The sequence below is a fragment of the Thunnus thynnus genome, chromosome 19 (assembly GCF_963924715.1).
Source record: "Thunnus thynnus chromosome 19, fThuThy2.1, whole genome shotgun sequence".
NCBI classification, from domain to species: Eukaryota; Metazoa; Chordata; class Actinopteri; order Scombriformes; family Scombridae; genus Thunnus; species Thunnus thynnus.
Window position 1 is genome coordinate 27,949,123 of NC_089535.1, and position 17,748 is coordinate 27,966,870.

The 17,748-nt window shown below is 38.2% G+C and overlaps 1 protein-coding gene and 1 long non-coding RNA gene across 2 annotated transcripts; one reads left to right on the top strand and one right to left on the bottom strand.

The window, feature by feature from the left end:
• Window positions 1–5,171: 5,171 nt before the first annotated feature.
• Window positions 5,172–8,749, bottom strand: LOC137171164 (uncharacterized). Its single transcript, XM_067574943.1, has 4 exons — window positions 8,387–8,749; window positions 7,754–7,808; window positions 7,427–7,468; window positions 5,172–6,487 (listed from the first exon to the last, which is right to left on the bottom strand). Exons 1-4 carry the CDS (start codon window positions 8,615–8,617, stop codon window positions 6,102–6,104), a joined length of 714 nt encoding a protein of 237 aa, XP_067431044.1. The 5' UTR covers window positions 8,618–8,749; the 3' UTR covers window positions 5,172–6,101.
• Window positions 8,750–9,900: 1,151 nt separating this feature from the next.
• Window positions 9,901–17,452, top strand: LOC137170889 (uncharacterized). The gene is made up of 2 exons (XR_010924682.1): window positions 9,901–12,175; window positions 12,277–17,452. It is a non-coding gene; the product is annotated as an uncharacterized lncRNA (long non-coding RNA).
• The last annotated feature ends 296 nt before the right edge of the window (window positions 17,453–17,748 follow it).

The following is a 17,748-nucleotide window of genomic DNA, read 5'->3' on the forward strand; positions in this document are numbered from 1 at the left end:
GATAGACAGTTGAAATGAAAGGGACAAACCCTGAGATGCAGGCCAAGCCCTCGTTGCCCTATGCAGTCCTGTTGGCATCCTTCCCTGGCTATTGCTGCTTATTGTTGTTGATATGATTGTTGCTCCTCCCCCTTTCCATCTTTCCTTCTCTTTCTCAACCCAACCGGTCAAAGCAGATGGCCGCCCACCAAGAGCTGTGTTTGGCTTGAGGTTTCTTCCCGTTAAAGGGGAGTTTTTCCTTACCGCTGTCGCCAACTGCTGCTGGGAAAATTGTTGGGTAAATTTAAGACTACGATCTTGATTCCTACTGGATTTCTAACCATTACCACTCTCTCCCACACCAGTGAATCAATTCCCGCCCACTCCCGCCATGTGTGTCAACTCCTGCCCGCACTCACAAACATTCTGACGATTCACGCTCACACAGTAGAGTTGCATTGATTTTGTGTCTTCTCCCATCCTGCTGGGAAAACACATTATTTTATGGGGAAGTATTTATAAAGAGACACATACCTATAATTTGCTATAGTAATAACATAGCAAAATTATGTTCTAGTGCATAATTACATTCATACTAGTGAAATAATTACAGTTATCCTAGTGCAATAAGTAGGCTATGCCTGTTCTAGGGCAAAATTACATTGTATTTATTTATTTTAGCCTACTTATTACTTTAGAACATACGTTGTTGGCTGTGGTTGTTTATTTTGCTGTGGTTGTTTTATTTTGCTTAGTTTTCCTGTGTCTTTTACCGCACTGATCAGGAGTAGCACTCCTAATGATGATGGCATGCAACTCCTCTGTTACCACCAAAAGAGCACAAAAGTAGGAATAACCTGCGGTATTGCATAATGCAATACGCATGCATTGTTTGGTGTTTGATGACAGTGATGACAGTTTAAGCTTTATTGTGATGATAAAACGATAAAAGTCCAGTGTTCAAGATAGGATTTTAAAGATGATTTCAACCACAGGTAAATCAAAATTGTGCTGGTTTTCTAAAATGTTGTCACTGATATTAGCAATGTTTTCATCGAAAAAATTTGCAAAATCATTCAATTTATTCTTTGAAAACACATCACTGCAAATAGCTTGAGGAGGACTGATTAGTTTGTGAATGGATGAGAATAGGAATTTAGTTAATTTTTGTGACTTTTAATAAGACACGGGATATTTTGGCTAGTTCCATGGCCTTGTTATAGTTTTGAAGTAGAATTTTATAGCTGTCCTGGTCAGATTTGAGTTTTGATTTTCTCCATCTTCTCTCAGCTTTACAGCAGTCACATTTTAGCCAGCTTATAGGAACAACATTTCTCCATGGGGGTTTAATTTTGCCAGAGAGTATCTTGGTCTTTAGTGGTGCAACAGTGTTTATATTTGACAGCAAGTTGGTGTTAAAGGTAGCTATGAGATCATCACAGTTAACACTGATAGATGTTGGTAAAGGTGATGATGTTGAACAAAATCAGTCAATAAATGCTTTAATAGTGTTTTCTTGTATGTACTGTTTTCTAACAGTTCTACTTGAATCAACACTTTTGGTTACCAAGATTATCTCAGAAAACACAGTAATAATTAGAAATAGCGACATCTTCAATGTTAGTAACTCTGACATCTGTTGGGCCGTGGCAACAAGTTTGGCTATCAGCAACAATTAATGATTATCAAAGATAATTGTTAATTATTAAAATCAATAAAATTATTAATAAGAATTAATAATAACAGGGCACCACCCTGGACTCAGGGAAAAAGATAGCCAATTCAGTCTCAAAGTGTACTAATCTATGAATTTGGGACTTTGATTAATAATTAATTTAATAAGTATAAACAAAATCACCATATCAGTAGTTAGTTATGGTTGAAGGATTTGGAGTTCTTTACAGAGCAGAGGTTGGCAAAACTCATTCTTGTGCAACATTAAAACAGACAACATGTATATCCAAGAGCATTTATTTAACAAAGGGTAAAAGCAACACCCAACACTAATCTAGCTAAGTGTACCTATATACAAGTGTGTGTGTGTGTGTGTGTGTGTGTGTGTGTGTGTGTGTGTGTGTGTGTGTGTGTGTGTGTGTGTGTGTGTGTGTATAGGGAAGATTGGTGTAGGCTAAAGGTGCCAGGTTAAAATGAGGTTAGTTGCATGCAAGGCCTAGTTACTGGATGTAACATGTGTTAAGCATGCTAACATTAACCTAGCGGTGTGGCTATGCAGTAACCTGACTATAAGTTGTTACCAGTCCATGAAGGAAGAGATGCTTTGTGGTGTTCTGCTTTGTAGCCGGTGAATCTGTGGGTGAGTCAGGCTGTGAAGGCTTTGGCTCTGAAGCTGAAAGATGCAGGCATTGCTGGGGAGACAGTACTCCAGTCGTGCAGAGGGCCCAGGTCACTCCTTTGTGTAGAGTTAGCAGCAAGCTAACTCCATTTCGCTAAATTTCTGCTGTAAAGAAGACTGTGTGTGTCTGTTGTGAGCAGGCCACACAAGAGAGCAGAGAGCTGCTCCAGCAGCTGCTGGAGGTGTGAAAGAGCAAGCAGCATCTCTAGTTTTGATAACCTGGATCCATGGGTGGAGCTTCACACTTTGGGTGCGAACCCCCAGGGCTCAGGTCTTGAAACATGTGGTAAACTGTGGTCTACATATAGTCCCAACACATCTATATACAGTACAGAGATATTACAAGATCAAGGGTATGACCACATTGGTGGGTGGGCTCAGTAACATGTTGAACCATATCGAGAGAAGTAGGTTCATGAATTGGACTGTGTTCGTGGAAGCAGAACTGTCGACATGGAAATTAAAGTCACCACTTATAACTATATTATTGTAATCAGAGCAGATTTCAAACAAGAGATCTTCAAACTTGTCAAGGAATTCACAGTTATATCTGGGGGGCCATCAAAAATAAAACTGCCATATCACCCTGAATAATCAAGACAAGGTATTCAAAGCTGTGTACTTTACCAACTGAAATTTGGCAACAAATCAGGTGATTTGCAAAAATGAAGACACCACCACTGCATTTGTCATGACTATGTGAAAAAAGTTGTAATTGTGTGGTGAGGCTTCAGCAAGAGTAAATGCACCAGATGCATCCACCCATGCTTCAACAATGTGTTCCAAATCGGATTCAACAAACTCTCTGCCTGAACTTGTTGACCTGACACAGGTTATTAAAAATCATAAAATCTAAAAAACCTTTCAGTAAATTGACAGCCACGATGATGATAATATGGGAAATAGAATATTAAAGTGGAAATAGTCACCTGCTTTAACTTATTAGAATGATGACACCATTGGCATTTAGATTGGTTCTCTATAAGCCTTGTTGTCACTATGTAATTCTGTCTGCAACCGGGTACAATCTCCCGGGAAAATGAAGACTTGATTTACAGCATTAACAAAGTGTGTCAACCATTGCGTAACCAAAAGAGGAAGAGGATAGTGCTGTTTGTTAGGTGGCCAACATCTTTCTACTGCCTTATTGCTAAATGATAAATGTGGAATACATGGCAGGTAAATCAGATGACACACTACTTATATCTGTATATGCTATGTTTTAGTTGCATTGAGTATACTACCTGAATAAACTTATCTTTTGATTTCTAGAGCGCTTTCTTCCCATAAGCTAATGGGTGTTCTCAATAATTGACACCCACAGGAATATATTTTAGCTGAGGTTAGTTCCTCTCCTGGCTCAACTCCATGTAGCCCTTATACAATGCCTTCAATTCAGTGCATATGCTGACCCCGTAAGTTCTGGAAGAATTGCATTGCTGGCACCTATGGTACATACGGTACTGTAAAAAAAAAACGAGTAAGGGAGAATGGGGTAAATAGAGCCAGTGGGTAAAATGAGCCGCCCCCTTTATCTAGGTAACCATAAGCTAAAGTAATCATGTGAACACAAATTAAGAAAGAATAGTTCATATTACTCAATTCATCTTGGACTCAAGCACATGGAGAGAGTGGTCAGCAAAACAGAGCAAAAAAAAGATTTTTGTCATGTCAAGTGAATTCATCATGTTACTTATCAGTCTTGTATCTTAATTAAAAAAGATAAATTACATGTTAATTTAAGTCAGTGTAAGCTACAAAAACAAGGTCATAAACTTAGCATAATTGTGGATCTGAGCCACTGTGTGAAACAGTTTTGTCAAAATGGAGGTTGTAGGAAGCTCTCCCAGACGACAAGGAAAAAATACCTCCAAAACAGATGGGAGTTTGATAGGAGCCATTGTTAAAAAAAAAAAAAATTGTATATAAATACAAACGTGGAAGTTTAAGTCGTATTATCAGATCAAATAGTAAATCTAATGTAATCAATGAAAATAAAAATAATCATGAAACTCAATCATTGTAATACATTTTAGTAAGGTTTTAAAAAATTAAATATCTTTTGGCAACACACCTCAAAAAAATTATTAGAAATACTTTTTCTCTGACAGAAGTGTAGCCATGACACAAATGCACCCATGATAATGCACATAAGGGAATTATATCCTAAAAACCAAACAAACTCAGAGTTTTAAGACGTATAATACAGTAACCATAAATTAGTTTTGTAAATTCAAAATTCTTAAGTTAGTGCGTTATAATTCATATAATAATAAATAGCGATACAAAAATAAACAAAAATACACACAATAAATAGAAATCTTTCTAATACTACGTGAAACCTGTATTTTCACAATTCAGCACTACAGTTTCCTTACATTCTTAACATCTGTTTTGTAGACTCACAATAACGTTAGCATGTTTTTGACTGTTGGTTTGATGCTGTTGATTAGCTGTGTCAAACACATGCACTTTATATTTATACATGTTGGGACGCCTGTAAGAGACAAATTCCACAAATTAGCACAGTTTTTACTATAATTAATTGTAGGCAATCCAAGTAAAAAGTCAAGCCTAGGCTAACCTAAGAACTAAACAACAGTGGCGTTGAGTTTTACTTCAAAGCTAACTTCTGTAGTTAAATCTACAAACTTACAATTTACCCCAATACAATGGAGGTGGATGAAATTTTCCAAAATGACATTTGGAAAAATTCAATAGTAACATATCTTTCCAAAAGCAATGTCCAAGTTACTCATGATAATCCACAGACCTTGACAGAGAAATGTTTCTGCTGAGAACCATTTTCTGAGAGGTTTCTAAAAAGACTCCGAAAGACTCAGTGCTTTATAGTTTTAATTGTCAGTTTTAGAATGTCAATTTTCCATGCTTTCAACACAACAAATACAGTTTCATTTGCTTTCATTGTACCGAGGTGGCAATAAAACTCTCAGCAGAGGATATTAAACAACATCAGCAATAAAAAAAACTGTCTAAAACTCTAGTGAGATACCACTAGGTGTAAGTGGGTAAATATGTTTTTGTAATTTGGGTGAACTGACAGATCACTGTTAGAGACAATTGTTAATTTATTATAAATAGCCAACAGCAAACTCTGAGATTAACAAATGTGTGGCTCATCTCAAAAAACAAATAACAGCCTTCATCTTGTTTTAACCAAAGAGCATATTTCAGGCATTTCATCCAAAACCCCATCAAAACTGATGACAATTTTCAGTCAAGCATACCCATGACTCAAACATCCTAACACCAAGATAACAAGCTTCAAAGGCAATGGAAATGCTTTACTTTAATACAGTAGCGGCAATATTATCTCATTAAAATATTACTCATGAAAACAATACTCGAGTGCTTATATAGTATCCAGCATATAATGAGACTGGTGACAAATTAAAGCAGAAACCGGAATAAATGAATCATCAAAACACAAAATGAGGGAGTATATTTTAGAAGAATACTGTTCATCCCTCCAGTGGAGTTTGGAGCGTTGGATGATCCATGTCAGGGAGCACTGAAGCCGTTCATAGTGGAACAATACCTTACTCTCCCCCACTTCGGTGAACTTGTCACCTGTCTGCATCCTGTATCCTCCTAACCTGAATACTTATTTAAAGCCTTAACAGGAAATACTTTCACACATACAGCACAAAGCTTATAAATTAGTGATGATAAATAACCTGAAATGGATTTTTTTTTTTATGTTTTAAAAACAGACAGTGAGCACACACACACACAAGAGGCATATTCTCTATGCGAGATAAGCACCAAATGCTAATTCCGTGACCAGTTTGTAACCCTCTACAATCAACACACTCATATGATCTCCTGCCAACAAGTCAAAAAGATCTCCCACAAACACAGTGCTGGACTCTCCTTGAGTGCATGTTATACTTTCCAAGACCTCCATCCGTTTAACAGTCTTGTTGTAACCTTCGTTCCAGCGTTGCAGCTTTAGGAAGAACTTTTCATATCCCTCCTCATTTTGGCATCTTAAAGCAATGCGTACGTAGGCAAAATATATGCCTGTCTTATTAATCACAATGGCATTTTTCTCAGCATTGTATTGTATGTCACCAAACATTCGTTCCCATTTGATATGTTGTCCATCATTGTCGTTGTCTTTGGACACAAACCCTGTAGGATTGAGGGACACACAGTAAATCAAATGTTTCATTTGAAAACATAATTCTCTCAAGTTGTTGAGGTTGTCTGATCATAAATTATACAATTCTCACTATGACAATGACAATGGCCTACAACTTAAAACCCACGGTACACTATCTGCTCAGCACCAAAGGGTTAACAGACACAGTTAGCTGTAGACTGGCTGGTGAAGAGAGTGGAGCATTTAGCCGCTAAAGAATCAGATATTCCCCTCAGGAGATAATAACTTATAATAACACAATATTAAAAAAAAATATATCTTTTGGGACTTTGGAGGCTCTGTAAAAAACACAGCCAAAAGAGAGTGAATATTGGATTACATTCACCGGGTGGACAGAAAAACAAAATTAATATAATACTTGATACTCCCTAACCACTGGATGTGTAAATAAACAACAGTCTTAAAGTGTGACATCAATGTTGTGTTCAGAATTTATTTCTGCTGCCCCCAAGTGGCCAAAATCTCAATTATTGCATGATTAAGAGAAACTATGTTTAAACATAGAAACCGCTAATCAAAACAAAGGAGCTCTGATGAAATACATGAAATCTATTATGTGAGCCTGTTTCCCTTGTTGGCTGTTGGCAAAGACTCATCTGGCCATGTGCACACCAGCTGAATGTGCTGCAGCGTGTGATTATACCTACACAGATGTATGTGTCATACATGTAGATGTTCCCTCTGTTGTGAAACTTTTTGTCAAGTTTTAAAATGTAAAAAAAAGGGAAAAAAAACTCAACCCGCATAAGTTTTTAATCTTACAGTTTAGATGTTTGCCACCTGGGGGGTTGTGGTTGGAGTTTTCCTCCTGTGGCCAAATTGTCACGATTTCATTAACTTGCATGATTTATATGATTGAAAACAAAAGAGTCATGGAAATAGTAGTGAAATCTCACAAAAAAACTTACTTAGACGAATGTGCGGTGTTGTGGAGTTTGTTTTAGGATCACCTGTGGATAAAGAGAAAGAGGAAAGAAAGGTTCAAAACAATGCTGCTTGTCTGCTCATAGTATTTCAGGGAAAGCAAAACCCTGATCTGTGTCATGCAACAAAAGCATGAGAATGTTCTCTTGGTTATGAAATATATGCACAAAATTAGATACTGTACATGGAGCTTTATAGTATAGTGGCGAGCAGTGAAGAATACATCAACTTGTAAGCTTTAACTTGTACATTGAAATCCTCCAGCCTCCACAGATTTTTTTTCTACACATGAACTTAATGACATGGCATACCTGCAGGGTACATTCTGTCTTGCTTGGAGTGGGTTGGATTTTGCTCAACTGCACTCTAGGAATAAGGGAGAACACATTGTTATGCAAGTTTCATCCTAAGTAATAACATTTTAATCTGATAAAATCGTGACCATTATACAGATTATATGACAGCTTGATGAGAACCTAAGGTAAGTCCAAATGTGATGCCATAGCAGTAAAGGGCAAGTAAAATGGGCTGAAATATGGAAGCAACAGGGTGTCTGGGATAAAAAGCTTCATCACAGTTAGCCTGGAAATATATTTGGTCAGCTATAGTTCATAGGTCCTCTATGTCCGTTGAGATGTATTGTGTATAAGTGAGCTAGTAGATTTGCTGTCTATAAGGATGAATCTAGGTTGCATTGAATTAAAGTGGCACTATAAAAATGTGGACACAACCACTGTGTCAATATAAATCTTATACATATTTTATAGACGCATTAAGACATGTTTCTATCCCTGCACAAATTTGACTTGACTTAAAGATCTTACAGCAAAAGTACTCAAGTTCATCCATCTTAATCCATCACTGGACTTAACATGCCCACATTATCAATGGTACAACTAAAGCTCTCTAAGAAGCTCACATGAGGAAAAACTTGTGAAACTTACCCCTTGTCCACTGGATCCAGATTTTAAATCAGCACCCATGGTATAAATGAACAGTGCCGCACAGGTGAGCAGCAGGAGCAAAGTGATGAATCTGAGGCACGTCTCCTGTTTCTTCATGTCATGGCAGTGTTTGATGAGGATGAGCAGAGACTCATCCGGGCCCATACTTATCACATTCCCAGAGGCAATCTTATGTTCCATCAGTTTCTTTTCCATGACAACAGGTCCCATCTCTCTGAAAGTGTCTGTAAACTGGCTGGTCCCGAATAAAGCTGTTTACTGGTGATACATGCAGAGTACTTATATACAGACCAGTAGTGGGACGGTAGCCGACGCCTACAGTAATCTCCTCTGTCTAGAATTGCCTCATCAGTCTATTTATGCTGACGGGAAGGAAAATGGGGGGGTGGGGGGGGCACACACCAGAGACCCAACTTATTACAATGTTATTGCAACTACTTACAATGTCTAAAACGTGGAGAGATTTGATTTGTTATATGATAGTTCTGGATAGGTAAAATTAATTGGGCTGGGGTAACATGGCAAATCTCCAGACCATTCTTGGTATTACTGTTCCCACCAGGGAGGGAAAAACCAGCTCAGAACTGAGCAGCACACATATTTTGGTAGAGCAAATTGTGATCAGATTAAGATTTTTTAGTCATAGTGTGTCGGCTAAACTGACATTTAGTTTTAGTCATATTTTAGTTATCTGAATTGTTTTTGTTTTAGTCTAGTTTTAGTTGACTAACTATCATAAGATCTTAGTTGACTAAATCTACTGTAGATTTAGTCAACTAAAATCTAACAGGTTCAGTTCAAGTGTAATGTATTATTTAAATGTTTCTCAAAAATTTCAAATCAATGTTCTGTATATACACAGGTTGCTCTTCAAAATCATTAGTAAACATCTATTTACCTGTTATTATGGAATGGTACTCAGGTTCGAATGTGTAATACAGAGTTTTGGCCTTGTTTTCAACATTTTTGTGTTATTGACATGTTCATCACTCTTAAGTGCCTTCTGGAAACACTTCTGTTGTCATTTCTGTAATGTGTTGTGTTGTGGTATTTGCTGCATGTTTTCTAAATGCTGCTCATGTGTTGTCAAATTGACAAAGATGTTTTCTGAATTTGCTTGTGTTTTGTCTATTTGCATGTGTTTTCTGAAGTTGTAGTGTCTTTGCCCCCATAGTGTGTTTTAAAAAGTGCTATACAAATAAAGTTATTATTATTCTAGGGCATGAGATCTCAGAGAAGGGCAAATCTCGAACTGGAGGAGGGTGAATTAAAAAATATTTGCCCAGCAGCTGATCTTGAAGACAGTTGTCATTGGTAAGCAGTGTGAATTTAATTTTATATATATATATATATATATATATATATATATATATATATATATATATATATATATATATATATAGCATGCTTTGTCCATAAGTACTCATAGCTGGGTAAACGTGTGTGTGTGTATAGGAAGATATAACAAAGATATGAATAAATATATAATATAACACTGCTGTTGGATCATGTGTTCTACTTTCTCATGGCGCTGTGTTAGAATGGCCGTGAGCGGCTGGACATTAAAGCAGGAGGCTTGATGCAAAGGTTAGGTGCAGACCAACCAGGACAACAGTCATAATTCTCCCCATAAAATACTGTGGACCATAGGCAGCATGTAATCCTGCCAGCAGCAGTGCTGGATGCAAACTGGCAGCTTTATATAGCCTGCCACTGGCAACGACCTTGACCCCTTCCACAGTATAAGGAAAATACAGAGTAGCAGAAGTAGATAACAAGCAGTAGATTGCTCCTTGCGTTAGCCAACGCAACAGTTAGCTTGTTGTAGCAGCCTGAAGGAGTCTTTATACATCCATGGAAGGACTATTAAGTTAATGGTGAGAATGGATCTGGACTGGGTAGCGCAGCAGCGGGACGACGCTGCAGGGGAAGGTGGAGAGAGAAGCGACCGGAGAAACAACCAGGAGAGTTAGCTTGTTTGTCATTGTTGCTAATGATATCAGACTGGTTAACCAGCAGCCACAAAGTTCTGTTAACTAACAAACAAGATGCCCAACAGCAACAAATGGACGTTATAACATGAATACTTCATCTCCATGACAGAAAGAAGAGGAGGTCAGATAACGTGAGTCAGATACGGCTTCTCTCTCTCTGTCTCTTTGGTCGCTAATTTCATCTCTGATGGTTAAATGTCTCAGTGTGGCTGTTGTGTGAATTTATCTCCTTAACAAGAATGCAGCAGAGATCATATAATGTGTTGTGGGTAGTTTGCTTGTTGAAGTTACAGTGAGCTGTCTGGACTCACTCATTCATTTGGAATTGATCCAGTTTTTAATTAAGTGGTTGTTCAGTCACCTGTTGATGTTGTGTGATTAGTGAATGAGTGTGCAGGAGGTCTGGCTGCTGGCTTGTGACAATTTCTTCAGTTCGTTTTTAAGCTGAGTCATGTATTGAGTAATAAGCTTAAAGTAACTAGAATAACAAGTGTTAACATGTCAGCTTTGTAGATTATATTTTGTATATTGTACATATAAATAAGAGTGTGTAAGTCATGTATTTGATACATGCATTAACACTTTCTGATGTGAACCTACACTTTTAGATCTGTGAATGTTTTTAGTGTTCAGTCTTTCTAGTATTCAGCACTGATCTGTATTTGTATCAGATTATAAGCTTTGTGGTACTTTATATATTTCTGTATACTAAGAAAATACACAGGAAACACATGTAGATGATGTGATAAGTTGTCTGTTTCTGATTAGAATATAAATCTGTTGTAACAATAGAACAATACTATAAATTAGAATTTTGCTTTGTTGGTAAAATGACACATTCTGAACAACTCCACATCTAAAATGAGCACTTCTTTGTTAAGAAACAATATGTATATGCTATGGGGTTTTTGTTTTTGAAAGCCCCACCCCTCCGATTTCATCAGGTAGAGACAGTGATGCAGTTTGTTGTAAGATTCCATGTTGGTTTTCCCCCTGTCCTCCCCAATTTTCTGAGTCACCAACATTATTCCAGCATTACACATTATATTATTGAACAATCAAGCCACATTTAGCTATATTCAGTCCACAATCATTTTGGCACAGGTTATACCATTATGAGCTCTTTTGTTGAGGTAACCAAACTAATCACACAGAGTGCATATGTCTCCTCAGAGTCTGCCTCCAATCAGTTCCAGCTGGACTGTTTGCTTTAGGCTGAAAAGCTACACGTAATCAGTGTTTTTGTCAAATTGAGACATAATTGTAATCCTACTTGATCTTATATTTTGCATGTCTTATTTTTATTATATGCATCTGGTTTTAGTGAGTTGCCCTGCATGCTTTTTTTTTATATGGTTTTATATTTTCTGATATTGTGTTTTAATTTGGACTGAGTGCATTGAACTCTAAGTGATCAAATGATGGATTAAGTGAGAACACCAGTGAGTGATTGGATGACACACACCCCTTCACTCAGGAGTAGCGGACTGGACTGAGTTCCTTCATGTCTTTTTTGGCCGAGTGTAAGAGGTGAAGCAGGTGGAGAAGGAAGGAGAGACTTGGAGACACGGGGAAGCGACGGATGTGAGAGGGTTCGCTCCACAGAATATCGGTTGCAGTTGGTCGTGGGAACCTGAGGACGGAGACTACTCGTTGAAACAGCGTGGATACACCGGAGAAAAGGTGCAGCTGGGACGAGGAAGCAGACAGACGACAGCAGGACGAGCCAGGCGTCGATGACCGAGACTTGGTTCAGCGCGCACTATTACGATAAGTAAAGGATTGTGTAACAGGCTACTCTGAGGGTGTGTGTGTGTGTGCTAGTGGTAGTCATAGGTCACTTGATTGAGGATATTTATTTTCCTCCTTCTACAGCGGCTCCGTATACAAAGTCCCGGAAGAAGGGGTGTGACTGGAGCAGAGGAGCCGACAGCTGCAGGACTTCTTCCGCTATTTTAATAACGTGGGCGCTGGACGGAAAATGACAAATTCGTCGGTCTTAAAAGAGACTTGCGCTGCACTTAGCCCCACTCTGCGCTGTGCGTAAGACAGGGCCCACAGTATTATACTTAGTCATTCCAATATTTATTTTGGTCTACCTATGAGTACTTCCATGTCCATGATGGACTACAGCTGTCTTTGTTATCACTGTCATAATATCCTCTCAAATCCCACTGTTTATTGTACTTGCTGTAAAAAGTGTCCACCTGAGATGCACACCTATCAATGAATATAAATGAATGGAGCGCTTGGACTTGTTCTAAGCATGTCTCCATATTTCCTTATCATGACATTGATGGTGATGATGATGACTTGATTGGTCTTTTTTATGGAGCTGTTTGACCCTGATTCAAAATTTTTTTAGCTCTTTGACTTCTGAGTGTTTATCCTGTGACCATTTCAGTATTAATGGATTTAATAGTTTATTACTTGATATGCCAAAGCTCCGTTCAAAGTAGTTCTCAACTTTTCATTTAAATATTTGTAGTCTCTCCAAATTGTTGTTGGGATTAAATCAGTGCACTGTCATTCCCTTGCTGCTGTCTTTGTGTGACAAGCTGCTGGCTGAACTAGGGCCCATCAGTGTTTGCAGCGGCCTGCTGGAAGCTCACAGCAGGATTGTTGCGCTCGGAAACCGGTGTGTGGGGAAGCGCGGGCAATTTATCGATGCTTTCAGCGTATTTGGGCTCCGGCAGTCACAGAAACTCTCCTCCTGGTACCTGGGAGGCTGTGTGTGTCCAGGCCGCATCCCGCGGCATCCCGCTGCCCTCCAGCCTGCTGCTGCTGTTTGTGGTGTTGCTGCTGCTACGCTGTAACCTGGTCTACTGCACGTCATTTATGATGTATCGACCGCTGGTGTCATAGCGACCCTGAGCCAGAGGAGTGTATAGTTTGTTGCTTTATTAATTTTGGTTTAAGCTTTTTGTTTATTTTCTTTTACTTTTCTTTTTTAATTTATCTTCTCTTTTTTTGTTTTGCTTATCTTATTTCTTGTGCTTTAGTTTAATCTGTTAAACTGTACTGACTCTTTTTTTTTTTTTCTTTTTCTAAATTCAACTTTGTTTTCAATTTGACTTTGTTTCTTTTGACTTTGCTCCGACCTGGTGCGGTACACGGTTGGTCAGCTCATGTTATATCTTCCCCCTCCTTATGTGTCTGCATTAATTTTCTGCCTCTGCCTGTAAGAGCCGTGGGCCTGGGCCGCGGGCCGATGAGATCTTTTCCCCCTGGTAGTGAACCCCTCACGTTCTGCTGTGGTAGTGAACGGTACCGTGTGGTTTGGGTTTTTGTGAACACATGCGGGTGGTTTATTTATTTGCTTCCTCCTCTTCTTTCGTCCAGCTTTCCCTGTGTTCGGGATCCCCCCTTGCTCCTGGTAGTATCAGGCAATTAACGGTAGTAAGCCATTGGGATTGTGCAATAATTTTTACTATAATACATTTTGATATATTTGTGTAAAAGATTGAATGTTTTTTTTTTCTTGATATACTTACTGTGCATTTACTGTTAATATATGTGTATATATATATATATATATATATATATATAGTTATTGTGGAATCACGAACTCCCTTCCATTGTTTTATTCGACCCTGTGTGACCTGTTTTTAGCTCAGGAGTTGAGCACTTAATTTGAATGTCCTGGGGGTGAAATTCCCCCAGGTAGCGTAGTTGGACATCATTGATTGAAGCAACCATATTTAACCCACGGCGCTTTGTCACAGACGAATAGGTTGTATAAGAAATTTATCAAAAATCCATCCCCATGAATATTGCCAATTATAAGAAGCATAGATACAAATACAACCATTTAATTAGAATTGCAAAGAAAAAATATATCACCAACAAGTTAAATGAAGCCTCAAATAACCCCAAAACTACATGGGGCATAAATCAGCCACTCTTCCGTCCCAATTTGTTGATGAAAATAGAGTATACACAGACCCATCCGATATTGCATGTGCTTTCAATAATTATGTAAATATTGGTATTTTTCTGTCAGAGAGGATAACTCCATCTGAATTCCTGAAAGGTTGCTATCATTCTCTCCAGAGCTTTAATCCTCCTACTGAGAAGGAAATCATTGCCAATATGAGAGATACAGCAGCTGGTCATGATGAGGTCAGGTCATGTTTGGTCATTAATATTAGCTCCTCAATTGTCAAGCCATTGACATATATTTACAAAATCTCTAGAAAGTGGAATAATACCTTTTTAAAATTGCAAAAGTAGTTCCTGTGTTTAAATCTGAAGACCGAAGTTCATTTAACAATTGGCTCCCTATTTCTGTCTGTTATCAAATCTCTGTTTTGGAGATTTTTGTTTGCAACAGAATGATGAAACATCTGCAGGAGTGGAACATCCTGTATGAACACCAATATGGATTTAGGAAAAATGACTCTACAGAAATGGCGGAGCTTCAACTGGTTGACAAAATTCATACTGCTTTGAATAACAATGAATATGCTTTTAGGAATATTTCTTGACTTATCTAAAGCTTTTAACACTGTTAATCATGACATCTTACTCCAAAAACTGTTAAACTATGGTTTTACTGGCATCACTTATAAATGGTTTTACAATTATATTCATAATCAACAGTTTATCATGAATGGATGGTCATCGGATAGTGCTATTTTAACATGTGGGGTCCCACAGGAATCTATTCTAGGACCACTCCTATTCCTTATATATATATATATATATATATATATATATATATATATATATAAATAATTATTTCTCAAATCTTGTCTCTCCATTGGAAATAACCCAATTACCCAGGTATCATCCACGAGTTTCCTTGGAGTCCTGATTGATGAAACTCTAAGCTTGAAGAGTCATATTCATTTTGTTTGCAATAAAATGTCCAAATCTATTGGCATCATTGGCAAATTTCGAAGTTTGGTGCATCAGAAGTGTTTATTGAGTCTTTATTATAGCATAATTTATCCGTACCTCATGCATTGCAATATTATTTGGGGATCTACTTATCCCACCTACCTTCGTAAGCTTTAAATTTTGCCGAAAAGTTTTGCAGAACTGCTACATTTAGTAGTAGGACTGACCACTCAGCCCCTCTCTTCAATCAGCTCAAGATCCTAACAATTTATAACATAAACAAAAACAAAATTTGTATTTTTATTTTTAAAATTTTTCATCAGCCAGCCTCGCTTCCCTTCCTTTGTAAAGCGTTTTTCCAGCCTAATGGTGATGTACACAACTATAATACGAGACATACCAAATGTTTACACCTCCCAATATTCTATACTGGGCTCTGTCAATTCTCTATTAGATATAGGGGGGCTCAGCTGTGGAACAGTTAAATTCAAATTGCATTTCAGTCCACTTCTCTCAATAATTTCAAATATAAGCTTAGGACCTGTCTGATGAACCAAATTTAACCATTCAAACTGATCATATCTGATTATAATCGGCCTTTCTCTCTCTTTCTGTAATAAGAGGTTGACTTAACACAAGTGTGCTTCAGTAAGCATGCGCACATGTTCACATGCACGTACACACACATTCAGTTTTACTTATTTAGCGCTAAACCACAACCACCTCAGGGTGATTTTCACATGGAGCAGGTCCAGACTGCACTCTTTCATCTACAAGGAGATAGAACCAACAATTTCCCCATGAGTAGCACTTGGCACGCACAGTGTTAAGGAAAAACCCTTCAAGCAGAACCTGGCTTCTGAGCAGCCATCTGCTCTGAGCATTTGCGTTGACAGACAGAGAAGAGGGTGATGGAGTGTCGGTGACGCAGAGAAGCAGAACAACAATAATAGATATATGACTAGCAGCAACAACTGGTAGGACAGAACAGAACAGAGGGAACAGCTGGTGAAGAACAGAAGAGGGACACGTCAGCATGGTTTCTATGGTTTCCTGCGGATGAGAAAGTACGAAGTACTTCTGGGAAGAAATCAAATTAATAACATGCAGTAATTTTAAAAGAATACACACAGATGGAGAAGAGGAGAGAAGAGCTCAGTGCATTGTGGGAAGTCCCCCGGTAGTCTAGGCCTATAGCAGCATAACTAAGGGCTGGTCCAAGGCAAGCTTGGTCGGCTTTAACTATAAGCTTTATCAAAAAGGAAGGTTTTAAGCCTAATTTTAAACATAGAGAGGGTGTCTGCCTGATAGTTGAAGGCTCTGCCTCCCATTCTACTTTTGGTGACTGTGAGAACCACCAGTAAGCCTGCATTCTGGGAGCACAGTGTTCAATCAATCAATTTTTATTTATATAGCGCCATATCACAACAAAAGTCATCTCAAGGCACTTTTCACAAAGAGTAGGTCAAGACCGTACTCTTTAATTTACAGAGACCCAACAATTTTCCCATCAGCCGCACTCAGCGACAGTGGTAAGGAAAAACTCCTCTTTAACGGGTAGAAACCTCAAGCAGAACCCGGCTCTAGATGGGCGGCCATCTGCTTTGACCGGTTGGGTTGAGAGAGAGAAAGAGAGAGGGAAAGGGGGAGTGGGGTGAGATTACTACAATAAGCCTCTAAGGGTTTTCTAAATCTCACCTGCACAATTTGTTTCTTGTCTTTTGTTGTTGTGTTTATGCTGCTTTGTTTTTACTGTGCAAATTTAAAAAAAAAAAAAAAAAAAAAAAAAAGTATCACTATTGTTTTTAGTACCATGGCTGATCTGCATAACAGCTATAGTTCATATGGCTGTAAGCAGTGGTAGAGGTAATTAAAGAGAGAGAGAAGAACACTGACAGACAGCTCTGTTTGGTGTATAGTGTTGTGTGTCATCACATTCAGTTTATGAGTCTTTCTGCCCTTTTTGTTTTGAAATGGTGTAAACTTTTTGTGAGAAATGTATACAGATAAGTGAATGTTTAGATTGCTACGTGTGTAGTCATCTTGGCGTCTATTATTGCTGTTATAATGTCAAGGCAAAAATTGCAAATATCATTTTCATGTTGGGGTTATACAGACAAGAACATGTGAGACGCTATTTGATTGTTGAGATGAGACAGCTGAGTGTGATTTTGCACTGCTGAATAAAACCGCTGTGACTTTAAATTGACTCTAAAATTAAGTCTGGTTTGTGAACTAAAACAACATGTTACTGCCAACAATTTCTTTAAGTGTTGTTTGCGTAGTGTTTATTTTTGTTATATAAAGTGGATGGGAAATTGTCCGGTTCACATCAGGCTCCAAACAGTTGTGCCAATGACAATGTTTACCAGCCAAATTGGCCTTTTCTGGCCTCTACTCCTGAAACTAATGTTTGCATTTCAAGTTTTTCCACATTTTTACCATCACGGCTCTCTTGATGAGTGACAGCTCTCTCCACTGCTGCAGCCCTCCAACAGAGCTTAC